The 15,424-nt window shown below is 38.5% G+C and overlaps 1 protein-coding gene across 5 annotated transcripts in view; it reads left to right on the top strand.

Annotated features, from left to right (window-relative positions):
• Positions 1–15,424, top strand: part of IFT80 (intraflagellar transport 80) — a 154,167-nt gene that overhangs the window by 14,925 nt on the left and 123,818 nt on the right. For 3 of the 5 annotated variants that reach the window (XM_063620374.1, XM_063620375.1, XM_063620373.1), the window contains exons 2-5: positions 3,575–3,659; positions 8,371–8,590; positions 13,056–13,166; positions 14,720–14,788. In XM_063620374.1, the coding sequence (XP_063476444.1) occupies positions 3,621–3,659; positions 8,371–8,590; positions 13,056–13,166; positions 14,720–14,788 (439 nt within the window). In that variant the 5' untranslated portion in view covers positions 3,575–3,620. Of the gene's footprint in view, positions 1–3,574; positions 3,660–8,370; positions 8,591–9,238; positions 9,327–9,378; positions 12,441–13,055; positions 13,167–14,719; positions 14,789–15,424 lie in introns of those variants that run through there. The other 2 variants (XM_063620377.1, XM_063620376.1) reach the window with 2 other exon arrangements.

The following is a 15,424-nucleotide window of genomic DNA, read 5'->3' as shown; positions in this document are numbered from 1 at the left end:
TTAACTTCTTCTGGAATCTTAATGCTAACAATTCTAAAGACTTCAGTAAGATTTCCAGGCCATTGAATCTACCACTTTTTCATAGTCTCTTTGGTAATTTCATCTTATTCCATGGCTTTGAATATGATCTTTTTGCTGACAACCTCAAGTTGATATCTAATTGATATCTGCAACTCCAATTTCCCACTTGACTCCAGACTTACTATATTATATCTCATTTCTCTTTGACTTCTCCATTGGGTTGTCTAATAGAAACCTTGTACTTAACATATCCAAAACAGAATGTTTGATATCACCCCATTCCAACTTGTTTCTCAATCTTCCTCATTTCAATAAATGGCAACTCCATTCCACCTATTGAAACTTTACAGTCATTTTTTACTACCGTTTTTCTTTTTTGTTTTTTGAGACTGAGTCTGGCTCTGACGCCCAGGCTGGAGTGCAGTAGTGCGATCTCAGCTCACTGCAACCTCCGCCTCCCGGGTTCAAGCGATTCTCCTGCCTCAGCCTCCCGAGTAGCTGGGATTACAGGCATGCGCCACCACACCCAGCTAATTTTTGTATTTTTAGTAGAGACAGGGTTTCACCATTTTGGCCAGGCTGGTCTCGAACTCCTCACCTCATGATCCGCCTGCCTCAGCCTCCCAAAGTGCTGGGATTACAGGCGTGAGCCACCGTGCCCGGCTACAACTGTTTTTCTTAAACTCAATTCACCAGCAAATTTCTGGAATCTTTCCTCAAAATATATTTAGCATATGACTACTTCATGCTACTTGTACTGTTGCCTTCCTTGTCCTTTATCTAAGTCACTTTCATTTCTCTTCTGGAGTATTGAAATCCTAACTGGTCTTACTGCATCCAGGCTTATTCATTTTCCCTCCTGATAGGCTCTTTTTTGTATACCATCCATTGCATCCATTTAAAATGTAAGTCAGTTTGTATTGCTTATTTGCTCATAACTTCTCCACTGGCTTCTTGGTTCACTCAGAAGAAAAACTAAAGCTTTTATTATGACTTTCCAAGGCCCTGCATGTTGTGTCCCACCCTCTCCTTCCCTAATTTCCTGCCAGTCCCTCACTCATTTTATTTTAGGCATACTGGCCTTCATATTCTGACTTAGCTTTAAAAGAATTACTGGCTGGTGTATTTAGAATAGTTTGTAGGGGTAAATGTAGGAATAGGAAGATCAATTTTGAGGCCACTGCAATAATTGAGGCAGGGGATGTTGGTGGCTTTGGATTATGATGGAGGTGCTGAGAAGTGACCAGATTTGCTGTGTATTTTAGTGGTTGGACTCTCAGATTTTGTTGGGCACATTTTTTCCTCTCAAGCCTCATAAATGTTGACCCACACTGGACCAAAAACAACTTATAAATGATTTTTAGTAGCAAAGACATAGTTGCTGCTACTTGCTCCCTATGTAAAGTTGCAAAGTTACCTATACCCTCAAAATTGCCTTTCTATTATCTAAACCCAACCACTGCCCCAACACCACTTGTTAGTCAGATACTCATGATCAATCCCTTTAGGCAGATAAAAACACCTCAATGCAGCATTCAGGCAGCTCTGTACTTCCCCAAATTGGCTATGTTTTAACATTACTTTTCTTTTATTCCCTCATTCAGTCCCACATGAAAGTGCACATATCATTCATACAGATGGTCCCAGATAAATGGAATGTGTGAGGAAAATCTTTCTGAGTAAGGGAGAATCTTTCCAGTGTTAGAATGCCATCGTCTTACTTTCTCTGATTCCTTGGCATGATGTTTCTTAATGGTTAGTGATTCCTTTCTTGTAAAAACCATACTGCTTCTACTATTTATAGAGGATTATGATTTATTCTCATCAGGAATTATCCTAATTATTTTAATTTAATTAAATTTAATTTTTTTTTGAGAGGGAGTCTCGCTCTGTCGCCCAGGCTGGAGTGCAGTGGCGCAATCTCGGCTCACTGCAAGCTCCGCCTCCCGGGTTCACGCCATTCTCCTGCCTCAGCCTCTCCGAGTAGCTGGGACTACAGGCGCCCGCCACCACGCCCGGCTAATTTTTTTGTATTTTTAGTAGAGACGGGGTTTCATCGTGGTCTCGATCTCCTGACCTCGTGATCCGCCCGCCTCGGCCTCCCAAAGTGCTGGGATTACAAGCGTGAGCCACCGCGCCCGGCCTATTATCCTAATTATTATGGATTTCAGCAGTTTGAGGTTTTCTGATGTAGAATAACATTATGTCTTTTAAGTTTCTGATTGTAATAGTATATTCAATTTTTATGTGTATTTTTGTCGTCTATTGTATTCTCATTTCCAGAAGCAAATATTTATCTGCCTTTCTTCTTTTAAAATCCTTATAAGCTGAGTAAATTTCAATTATTGTGAAAAAGCAGCATTTTGTAAAATGTTATTAGTCTTTTTTCCCCTGTCTAATTGGTGGGGTCCTGATGGAAGATGGAGTTTGGAGGAAGGTGGAGAACTCCTAAAGACCAAAAAGTGAACCTAGGAAGTGTGCCTGGGAGACATTGTATTCTAGCTCTGGCTGTGTTCCACATAGTTTCATACTTTTGAAGTTCAACAGAAATCACCTTAAGAGAACTGGAAGAGAAAGAAGTGAAAAGAGTGCTTTGAAATACAGCTTTATTTAGCAGCTTGCTCATCTAAAGGTTCTTGGATTCATGAGAATGAGAAATTATCTAAGGGAGGCCTGCTGAATTCTTATCTATAGTCAGTACCTCCTTTGATATAGTTAGCAGTAATTTTCAACTTAGTAAAGAGGACTTTTTCCCTTTAATTACACTTTCATTTGATTTATATTTGCCTAGTTAGGTTAGTGATGTTACTCAGAATTCTGTAAATGTAAATCGGACTCAGACAATTTAGCATTTTCTTGATTTCTCTTTTTTTTTGTATAACAACTATATTTATAGCAATGATTTGGTCTTTTGATGGTATGGCTATTTGGGAAATGTTATTCTTCTTTTCCTAAGTTTTTATTTGGCAATTACACTGTGATTTTTACATAACTTTTATAAGCAATTTATTACCTCTTCCTTAAATAAGTCACCTATTTTTCACATTGTCACTGTGGTAACCATAACTGTTGGGCAGTGTATCTGCACCACTGCAGAATGTCAACTCCAGATTAGGCCACTAAGTTTATGATGTTGTATTTTTCCACATGGATTCTAGAATTGTAGCTTAGCCCTCAATCGGACCTTGGATATTTGTATCCAGTAGACAGGACCAAAATTGATTTGCAAGTGAAGAGTTCCCAGTTTGTGGAATTTTTTGATTTGGCCTCAGGACATGGAAATTCTTTACTTAACCAGATTTACCTAGTGGTGTTCTGCATAGGACTGTCTCAGGCAGGTTTAGAGGACTCCTGGGGTTCAGCCCAAAGCTCTCCGTTATCCCTTGTTAGGATTGGCACACCCACTAGTTTTCTTTCTCTTTCCATGTACTTGATGTCAGAAGGACTGAAGGTGCTCTTTGGGGTGCAATGATATTTGTTTGCTTTTTGTGTTTGTATACATACATTTGTTTTTAATGCTGACTTTATATTTTCTCTCCTTTTATTTTTACAGTAAATACAATCAAGTGGCATCTTAAATTTTTGCTGGAAGTGGAGTCATGAGACTGAAGATATCTCTTTTAAAAGAACCAAAGCATATCCTTTTAATGCTTATAAATCTTATTGGATTTTCTTAATTATAGTATTGTTAAAAGTTTCTCTACTTTATATTCTAGTTGAAGAATAGATTTTTTTTTTTTCATTCCTTTAGTGGCTGTTTACCTAAATTGTTTTAAAATATTTAAGATCATGTGTCGTAATTCTCCAAAGTGAACCATTTGCTATAAATCTTATTTTAAAATTCTTACTGACGTTTTTCTTACTCTACTTAAGTACTATACTTAAATACTTAAAAAGCAGTTGCTACTTTAGTAGGATCTTAAAAAGAAGATTTTTTTTTTTTTTTGAGACAGAGTCTCACTCTGTCACCCAGGCTGGAGTACTGTGGTGTGATCTCAGCTCACTGCAACCTCCACCTCCTGGGTTCAAGTGATTCTCCTGCCTCAGCCTCCTGAGCAGCTCGGACTACAGGCACCTGCCAACATGCCCAGCTAATTTTTGTATTTTTAGTAGAGACGGGGTTTCACCATGTTGGCCAGGCTGGTCTCGAACTCTCGACCTCAGGTGATCCACCCACCCCAGCCTCCCGAAGTGCTGGGATTACAGGCATGAGCCACTGCGCCTGGCCAAAATGAAGCATTTTTTAAACCAAACTGTTTCTTTGCTAGTGTAATCTAGCATGTATTCATTCCGCTGTGCCCTATTTCTTTACATTCATGATAAAGTGAAGGACAAGTTGGGGAAATCTGAGCAGTCAGATCCTCATTATTTCACATGGGAAGGTGGCAATTAGTAATATTTTCTCAAACACATGACCCTATATTTTGTCAGCAAGAGTCCCCAGTTATGTGTCAAGGAGATATGACCAGGCCCCACTATCATCATTCTTATACATTTGGACTAATTCTACTCAAAGTATCCTTTGTAGACTGTATTGCAGGTCTGAAAGAATAGGTAAAGAAATTGAAAGTAAGGGCTGAGAAATTTTTGTAGCAATTTTACATTGTTATAATGTCCAAATTTTCTAATATTTCGTTGTTATTGTATCTTACAAAATATCCATCTGCAGTGGATTTGAAATAAAGAAAAATCTGGTCCTTCATCAGAACTAGGAAAACACTGATTTAAACATTTGGGCAGACATTTTAAATTGATAGGTGTTTTCATTTATATTATCTTGTCTGCTTATTTAACTATTAAGTGAAGATGTAATTGTTTTTATTCCCCCTTAAATCATTTTTACTGTCTTTTCAAAAACAAATGTGCTTTCAAGAGTTCACGCCATACACAATTTTATAGATTTTGACCATGTCTACTGTCTGCCTTTACCTTTCAAGCCAAAGAATAACAGTGTTTTTAGACTTTGTTGATCTGGCAGTCTTCTCATTTCTCCCATAATTTTAGTTGACCTATGAGTTTGAAGATAATGTCATGGATGTCTGGCATGTACTTACAGCAATTTATATAAGGATAAGCTAATGATTTTTGGTTTGAGATGTGTGCATATTTGTTTGTGTGAGTTTTCTTCCTTTCTAGGTTTTATCTAAGCTTCTCCCATTTTAGGTTTTACCTAACATTGTTTAGGTGACAGCAATGATAATACAACTTTTTTTCAGGAATGGTCTAGTGTCCTTTTGTTTAGATTGTGTTTTGAGTTTTGAGTATTCCAGTATCTCTTTATTACCTTTTTGTGCAGACTCCTAAGCTCTTTCTATAATCTCTCTTTATCTTTTTGGTTTCTGCTTAATCTATCATATTTTGAAGTATTAAAAAATCTTGGAACATACTAGAATAATTAGGCATGTTGTCTGTGTTTCCTTAGAAAAAGCAATCATATTATTGCTCAGATAAGACAGTAAAAGTATTGGTGAGAAATGAAGGAAATAAAAGGATTATATCATAACAATAAGAACAAACAACTCAACCAGGAATAATCTGGCAATATAGAAATCCAGATGTAACAAGAGAAAACATCCTTTGTAAATAACAAACTGAAATGCCTTTTAGGTACACAATTCTGCTAGGGTAAGCACCCTGTCCTGATGGAGGAAGTGAGGGCTACTTGAGCATCTCAACTTACATAGAAATTCTTCTGATAAATTAGAGCTGAAAAAATGGGTTAAATAAAGTAAAAATTTTAGGGATCATATCTCATCCAGCACTATGCATCTTATAAGTGAAGTAAATTATAATTGAATTATTTCCTAATTTTAATGTAGGAAAGTTTGGTATTGTCAATTAAAAATAAGTGAAGAAGGCTGGGCGCGGTGGCTCACGCTCGTAATCCCAACACTTTGGGAGGCCGAGGCGGGCGGATCACGAGGTCAGGAGATCGAGACCACGGTGAAACCCTGTCTCTACTAAAAATACAAAAAAATTAGCCAGGCGTGGTGGCGGACGCCTGTAGTCCCAGCTACTCGGAGAGGCTGAGGCAGGAGAATGGTGTGAGCCCGGGAGGCGGAGCTTGCAGTGAGCCAAGATTGCGCCACTGCACTCCAGCCTGGGTGACAGAGCGAGACTCCGTCTCAAAAAAAAAAAAAAAAAAAGAAAAATAAGTGAAGAAATAAAATGAAAAATTTTAAAAAAGTTTGGTAAGATTTTAGTTTCAGCTGTTAAACCATAAGTTCTTTCCTAGGTGAGTTGTTATGATAATATGTGATTGAAAAGGATAGCCTACTGTTAGATTTCAGTCTTCTTTTGACACTTGATTATTTTTTCCTTAGCAAAAGAATACATGCTTATTTTAATAACTTAAATGATACAGACATATATAAAGAAAAAAGTATAGTTCCCTTTGCTCCCTACCTATCCCCCAACAGTTCAGTGTAGATTCTTTGATGCCTTTTGATCTACTAGGTTTCTTTTGTGTACCTTTTGGCTTTGTGTATAGAATATTGTGTAACACAAGTTTTAAATTTTCATGTGGTCAGATCTTTTCTCCCCCTCCTTTTGGCATCTGGATTTCTTTCTTGCTTTCCATTCTTACAACTCTTTTTTTTTTTTAATTTTTTTATTGCACACAAAACAATAAACATTTTCTAAAAGTACATACAAACAAAAAGATGCATATCAAACATATTAGGAAGGTTGCACATGGGAAGACGGGGAATAGAAATGGGGGGTGGGAATTAAAGAAAATAAATGAGAGAGGGACTTTGTATGGATCAATGATAATAACTCAATCCTCTATTTGACAAAGAAGAAGAAGGAAGAGGAAGAAAAAGAAAGTGGGATAAAGGATCAGAAAGGGAGGAAAATAGAAAAAATTAGAGTATGACTCCAGGGTAGACCTGTTTTGTTGTCACTTGGTTGGTTTGTCAGTTGTATTTTTCATATGTTTTGCCATGTTGGCCAGGCTGGTCTCGAACTCCTAGCCTCAAGTGATCAACCCGCCCCGGCCTCCCAGAGTACTGGGACTACAGGCGTGAGCCACCACGTCCAGCCCCCACATTGCTTCTGGCCTCTGTGGTAGACCTCCCAGATGGGGCGGCCGGGCAGAGGCGCTCCCCACATCCCAGATGGGGCAGCCAGGCAGAGGTGCTCCTCACTTCCTAGATGGGGCGGCCGGGCAGAGACGCTCATCACTTCCCGCACGGGGCGGCCGGGCAGAGGCGCTCCTCACTTCCCAGACGGGGCGGCCGGGCAGAGGCGCTCCTCACTTCCCAGACGGGGCGGCCGGGCAGAGGCGCTCCTCACATCCCAGACGGGGCGGCCGGGCAGAGGCGCTCCTCACATCCCAGAAGGGGCGGCCGGGCAGAGGCGCTCACTTCCCAGACGGGGCGGCCGCGCAGAGGCTCTCCTCACTTCCCAGACGGGGCGGCCGCACAGAGGCGCTCCTCACTTCCCAGACGGGGCGGCCGGGCAGAGGCGCTCCTCACATCCCAGACGGGGTGGCGGCCGGGCAGAGTCGCTCCTCACATCCCAGACGATGGGCGGCCGGGCAGAGGCGCTCCTCACATCCCAGACGGTGGGCGGCTGGGCAGAGACGTTCCTCACTTCCTAGACGGGGTGGCGGCTGGGCAGAGGCGCTCCTCAGCTCCCAGACGGGGCGGCCGGGCACAGGAGCTCATCATAACCCAGACGGTGGGCGGCCAGGCAGAGACGCTCTCCACGTCCCAGACGGGGCGGCGGCCGGGCAGAGGCTGCAATCCCAGCACCCTGGGAGGCCAAGGCAGGCGGCTGGGAGGCGGGGGCTGCAGCGAGCCAAGACCACGCCACCGCACTCCAGCCCGGGCAACACCGAGGACCGAGTGAGCGAGACTCCGTCTGCAGTCCCAGCACCTCGGGAGGCCGAGGCGGGCAGACCACTCGAGGTCAGGAGCTGGAGACCAGCCCGGCCGACATGGCAAAACCGCGCCTCCAGCCAAAGGAGAAAAACCAGGGAGGGGTGGTGGCGCGCGCCGGCAATCCCAGGCAGCCCGCAGGCCAGGGCAGGAGAATGATGAGAGCGGGACGCAGGGAGTCTGCAGTGAGCCGAGTGTAATCCAGCCTGGGCCACAGAGGGAAGAAAAGAAGAAAGCAAGAAGGAAGGAAGGAGGGAGGGAGGGAAGGAAGGAAGTTACAACTCTTTTAATAGATGCTTATTTTCTTTTATATAGAAAAAAATACCAGTCATAAAATGGAAAATACATTTAGAATCTTGAAACCATTTGACCTATTTTACTTACACCTTATAATCTGCATCTGTGAATTATTCATTAAGATTTAAGACTTTTGTACGTTTTATGTCTCCTTAACATGGTGACACATCAAGAATTAGTAAGCTGTGTGGGCTGGACTACTGCTGAAGAGCTGTATTCATGTAGTGATGATCACCAGATAGTGAAGTGGAACTTGTTAACCAGTGAAACAACTCAAATAGTAAAGCTTCCTGATGATATTTACCCTATTGATTTTCACTGGTTTCCAAAAAGTTTAGGTGTAAAGAAACAAACCCAGGCAGAAAGCTTTGTCCTCACAAGTTCTGATGGTAAGTTTTTAATAAACATTATATGCTTGCCATTGTATTTAAAAGACTTAATAGTATGATTTATGCTTTGAGTTGTTTTACAAAACTAGTATTTGTGGATCTGCGTATTTTTATCCACACATTGTATTTCTTTTCTGAATAGTCACTTGGTTTGTGTATGGGCTATGAAATTATGTCATGGAAGAAAGTTAATTTAACTGGCATATACTAGGATTGAATATGGGCCTTTGGCTTTATTTTATATATATATAAAATATATATAAAAATATATAAAATATATATAATATATATAAAATATAAAATATGTAATATATAATATATAATATATGTAATATAATATATATAAAATGTATATAAAATATATATAATATATATAAATATATATATAAAATAAAGCCAAAGGCCCATATTCAATCCTAGTATATATATATCTATATCTATATATATAGATATATATATAGATATAGATATATATGAGATGGGGTCTCACTCTGTTGCCCAGGCCAGAGTGCAGTGGTGTGATCATAGCTCACTGTAGCTTCAAACTCCTGGGCTCACAAAATCTTCCTGCCTCAGCCTCTTGAGTAGCTGGGACTACAGGCACACACTATTACATCTGGTTAATTAAAACTTTTTTTTGTAGAGACAGGGTCTCATCTTGTTGCCCAAGCTAGTCTTGTACTCCTGGCCTCAAGCAATCCTCCTGCTTTGGCCTCCCAAAGTGCTGGGATAACAGGTATGAGCTACCATGCCCAGCTGGCTTTACTTTTTTAGTACTCTTATGAGTTGAGTTAAGCTGTTATCATAGTTTTAGTTTCTAAATTCTTCAAATTTAATATAACCACACTGAAAAGATATACCTATTCATTTAGTAAGTTATCTGTTAAAATATATACTTTATTTTCCAGTACATGTTAATTTTCAGTTACAGAGTTGAAGAGTTTTATAATTTGACTGCAGCTTTCTTATTGGTGAATAGAAAGTATGATTTTTTTTCACTTTTTAAGGGTATGTTTTTATATTTGTTTTCTTAGAAATACTTGAACTGTTTTCATCTATGTTATACTTTACCTGCTGTTTCAATTAGGAGTACATTCACTGAAAGTAACAGAAACTTACTTGGCTAACTTAAGCACAAATGGAGTTTTTTGGTTCACCCAGCTGTAGGGGTAGATCAAGCACTAGTTGCATCAGGTCCCTGTTCTCACCATCTCTTGGGCAGGCTCTCTGCACATGGTGAACATGATGGTGAGTATGAAGGTGACCAGTAGCCCAAGGCTCATCATGTTTCATAAGACTGCTTCTTCCTCAGTACCTTGTGCAGGCAGCTTGCAGAGGGACCCTAAATGATTTTGGGTCATATGCCCATCACTGAGTCAATAAGTTTAGTCAAGAGAAACGGATTTTGGGAGGCTGAGGCAGGTGCATCATTTGAGGTCAGGAGATCGAGACCAGCCTGAGCAACATGATGAAACCCCCGTCTGTACTGAAATACAAAAAAATTTTAGCCAGGCATGGTGGCACATGCCTATAGTTCCAGCTACTCGGGAGGCTGAGATAGGAGAATTGCTTGAACCTGGAATGCAGAGGTTTCAGTGAGCCGAGATTGTGCCATTGCACTCTATCCTGGGCAACAGAGCAAGACCCTGTCTCAAAAAAAGAAAAAAAGACAATGGGATACTGATTGAGCATATCCAGCCTCAGGCCATCCGCATGCAAAGGAAAAGAGAAAGAGAAGAGGGCTTTTGTAACCTGAAGATGGAAAGGATGTTAGGACAAACAATAATATCAGATTACACCTCATTTACCGAGAGACTTGTGGTAGTTTTTTAAAACTTTGTTTTTCAGAAACTTGATTAAATGAGATACATGTGTAAAATCACTTGGTAGAGTGCCTGGCACTTAGAAGATTGGCCCTGAACCACAGCTAGAATTGAGTTTACCTCAGGTGATAAAGGGAGTGTTTGACTTAAACAATTATTTTGATACAATTTTGCATTTACAGAAAAGTTTTAAGAATTGTACAAACAATTCCTGCATGTCCTTTATCCAGATTCACTAGTTTAACATTTTGTCCCATATACGTTAGGACAAAGTATTGTCTCTGTTTCTTTTTACACAAACCCTCCTCCCCTCCAGCACACACCCTTTTTCTGAAAGATGTGAGAGCAATTTGCAGACATCTACTTTTAACCATAAATACTTCAATGCATTTCCTAAGAATAAGAATTTTCTGTTACATTGCCACAATTTGTTGATAAAAATCAGGACATTTAACACTGCTGCAATACTATTATCTAATCTATAGTTTATATTTAAATTTTAATAATCATTCTAATTTTCCATAGAAGTTTATTTTTGCTGGTACAGGATAACATATTGTTTTTGCTGTGTCTCTTTAGCTTCCTTTAATCTGGAACAACTCTTCAGTCTTTTATGATCTTGACAGTGTTGAAGAATATAGGCCTGTTATTTTATAGTTCTTCAATTTGTTTTTGTCTGATGTTTCCTCATGATTAGATTCAATTTATATGTCCTTAGCAGGAATACTCGGGGCATCAGATTAGGAGATTTATGATGTTGATTTGACCCATTATTGGTGATGTTAACCTTAATTATAAGTTAATAAGTTCATGTTCAATAAGTTAATCTCGTAAAGTTATTTATTCCTTTTAATAATTTATGAAAAGATACTTTGAGACTATGTAAAAATATTATCTTTCTCATCAAACTTCCTCCCACTCTCTTAGCGTCTATTGATGACTCTTGGCTGAATCATTTATTACTAAGATGGTTTGCCAAATGGTGATTTTTCCAACTCCGTAATTCCTTCCATATTGATTAGTTGGTACTCTACTCCAAGGAAGAACTTCCTGTCCCATGCCTATATCTTTATTTGTTTTTTTGGGGTCAGATTAGACTTGTAGATTCTTGTTTTATTTCATAAATATATTATCATTATCATTTTTAAATTTTGATGTTAAAAGTGCCCCAGATTTGGCCAGTGGGAGCCCCATCAAGCCAGCTACAGTGATTTTTTTTTTAAATTTTATATGTCATCATTTTTTGAGCACTTCCTTGCTGGCACAAGATGTTCCAGGCTTATCTTGTACTTTCTTAGTCCCAGCCCCCAAATCAGCCATTTTCCACAGAGACCTGTTCTTTTTCTGGTGGTTAATGGTATTTAAAAAAACAAGATAACTGTGCTAGCTGTGCTCATTCCAATGGGGTGTATTTGCTTCAAGGCCCTTTCAGTGGACAGAGCTAAGAACTGTGAATATAAAACCTTGAAACAAGTAACATAATAGACATATGTGTATAGTGCTATGATAAATCAGAGGGACATAAAACTGTTGTGGTGTGGCCAAGGGAGGGTCAAGAGAAATGTCAAGAAAGTCTTCCATTTAAGCACAGTCTTGCAGTCTTGACTTTTTTTTTTTTGTAGGCTATAAAAAAGCTGGAAAAGGTATAAAGGAGAAGAACCAAAATAGTAAAATGGATAATCCCAAGTTTAAAATACTTGGCCTTATATAATTTTATACTGTGTCAGGCAACAGGTAGACAAAAGCAAGCCACTTAGTTGCAGAAGTATGTACATATATTGGCAAAAAGTAAAAACACTGTAAAACTTTAAAGGGCATAAGCTAATTATATAAGAGATGTCAGAGACACAAGTCAACAGTGCAAAGAATAAGTGATACAAGAAGCCAAGAAAGGATCAGTGTGGTGTCTGAATGAATATTAATTCTAGTAATATACAGCTGGTAATTTAAAACACTTTCTCATCCATAGGTGTGGTATATTTATTGGCACACTGTTTCTGAAGCATAGACATATACCCAGACCATAGGTATTTAAATTATGTTAACTAAATCAAAAGGTTTATGAATTTGGATTTTTCCCTATTATGAGCATGTATAGTTATTTTGAACCAAGTAAGCATATGCATTTTCAATTTATTTTAAAATATTTAAATAATTTTGTTCTTGTGCCTATTTTCCAATAGATTTATATGTGATATTAAGAATAATTATAACGTTAATATTTGCCTTTATGCCTCTAGTGCCTATTACTTAGTCTAGTAGTAGATTTTTTTTGTTGTTGATTGAATATATAAAATAGATTTTTCTTTTTTTTTTTTTTTTTTTTTGAGACGGAGTCTTTCTCTGTTCCCTAGGCTGGAGTGCAGTGGCGCGATCTCGGCTCACTGCAAGCTCCGCCTCCCGGGTTCACGCCATTCTCCTGCCTCAGCCTCCCAAGTAGCTGGGACTACAGGCACCCGCCAACACGCCCGGCTAATTTTTTGTATTTTTAGTAGAGACGAGGTTTCACTGTGTTAGCCAGGATGGTCTCGATCTCCTGACCTCGTGATCCGCCCGCCTCGGCCTCCCAAAGTGCTGGGATTACAGGCTTGAGCCACCGCGCCCGGCCTTAAAATAGATTTTTCAAATGTAATTTCTTTCAGGTAAATTTCATCTGATTTCCAAGTTGGGAAGAGTGGAAAAAAGTGTAGAAGCTCACTGTGGAGCAGTACTTGCAGGAAGATGGAATTATGAAGGAACAGCATTAGTTACAGGTAAGTTGTCTGTAAAAATGACATTTGAAATGAATATTTTAAAGAAAAATTTCCAAAGACGATATTTTCATTTAGCAATAATGTCTTTCATTGTCTAATAGCAAATAATTGGCGTAGTGTTGTTCTACACTGCTATATAAATGTTATAATTCAGAATGTTATATTAATCATTTTCTTATGTGACCTTTGTAGACTGTTCTGTCAAAGAAGGCTTTTGGAATGGTCAAGTATGGAATAAATAAAAGTTGTAATTCTTTAAAATTTGAAAATTCCAAATATTCTCGTATAACTGATCGTTATCCCCATTCTGTCTGTTTCCAATCCCCTGCCCTACTCTAAGGATTCAACCTATTACATTAGTTATCTATTGCTCATAACAAATTACTCTAATAGTTAGTGACTTAAAATCATAAGCATATAGTACCTGATAGTTTCTGTGGGTCAGGGATCAGTTTAGGTGGGTGGTTCTGTCTGACTCAGAGCCTCTCATGAGGTTCTGGTCAAATTGTTGGATGGGGCGGCAGTCATATGAAGGCTTGTCTGGGGCTGGAGGATCCACTTCGAAGATGTCTTACTCACATGATTGTTGGCAGGAGGCCTTAGTTCTTCTCTGGCTTTGACAGGAGACCTTAATTAATTCCTTGCCACATGGGCATCTCCATAGGGTTGCTTAAGTGTTTTTACAACATGACAGCTGGTGTCTCCCAGTGATCCAAAAGAGAGCCAGGTAGAAGCTACTGTATCTTTTGTAGTGTACCCTCAGATATGATACTCTGTTTCAGTTATATTCTGTTAACTTAGCAAGTCACTAAGTACAGCCCACAGTAGAAGAGAGGGAAATTAAACTGTGCCTCTTGAAGAATAAGAAAGAATTTGAGGAGGTGTTTTAAAATCACCATACCTATACTCTGGGCCTTCTCCAGGACTTTCCTCAGTGAATTGGCCCTTCTCTTACTTGTATCTTTAACATCTTTTCCAGTGGTTTCTTTGTCAGCATGTAAATATGTTCAGATGTCACCCATCTTAAAAATTAAGAAGAAATAGAAATCCTTCTCTTAACAAACAGCTCTCTCTACCTGCAACTATTTTCTTTCTCCCTTTTTCAGTGAAGCTGTTCAAAAGAGTAGTCTATTATCTCACTTCATTCGGTTCCCAACTCACTGGAATTTGGCTGCAGCTCTTCTTATTACACTGGAAACACTTTTCTTAGAATTCTAAGATGGAGACTGCAGTGACAAAGGAAATATTATTTGAGTAATATACTTACAAGTCTTCTAAGATTGAAGGAAATAAAATAAAAATTTTAGTCATGAAAGTTAAGCTACTTTGATAAATCGTTTCAAAGTAATTTCTATTAAATGATAATTATAAAGCACTCTGTCATTTAATTAAACTGTATCTGAATTTTAAATATGTAGTAATATTCCATGATTTGAGGAAGCCTAGAAGAAAAAAGAATATGTGGTAGATACTGTTGATTTTTATATGCAAATTTAATGGTTAAATTATTTTCTATAGGTAAAAATACTGATGAATTTTTTTTCCCTGTATAGTTGGAGAAGATGGACAAATAAAAATTTGGTCAAAGACTGGGATGCTTAGATCAACTTTAGCTCAGCAAGGTATGTTTTACAATTGACAATTTCATTTTTGCAAATTATACAATACAAAAATGCCTTAAAGTTTTCCTTTAGAAACAATCTAATATGGTGGTTGAGACTGACTTTGGTTGAGTTCAAAACAGTAATCTCTTATATTTTATACTTTTTTGTCTTTCTTTGCTTGGTAACTGATGTACCATGGTAACGCTATTATTTCAAGCCAAGAAATATAAGAAATACTCAAGGGCTTTTTTTTTATGTTAGTGAATCTCTATAAAGGCAGTTACAAGCTAAATATTTTCAAAAAATAATTGTGAAACGTTTGAAGCATATCATATAGAATAGAATTGGGTGTCTAGTTAAGTAAATCATAGTACGAAAAGATACTGAGTATCTCCTTACTTAAAAACCCCCGATAACTTCATAATATTAACACCCTTTCCAAATTAAGTTGTATGTTTGATTTCTATACTAATGGAGGGGAACAGACACATTAAGAATCCGAAACCGCACTATTTAGAGGAGCATCTTAATTTTTTATGTTAATAGAAAGGAGTGGCCATAAAGTCAATCCAATGGTCCTTCCTGTTGGAAGTTAGATTACATATGATTTTTTTTCTGTGTAACAGGTTAATTTTCTTAATTAGATTTTACGTA

The sequence above is a fragment of the Symphalangus syndactylus genome, chromosome 17 (assembly GCF_028878055.3).
Source record: "Symphalangus syndactylus isolate Jambi chromosome 17, NHGRI_mSymSyn1-v2.1_pri, whole genome shotgun sequence".
NCBI lineage: Eukaryota > Metazoa > Chordata > Mammalia > Primates > Hylobatidae > Symphalangus > Symphalangus syndactylus.
Note: the sequence above shows the minus strand (reverse complement) of the source record. Positions and strands in the feature narration are given on the sequence as shown.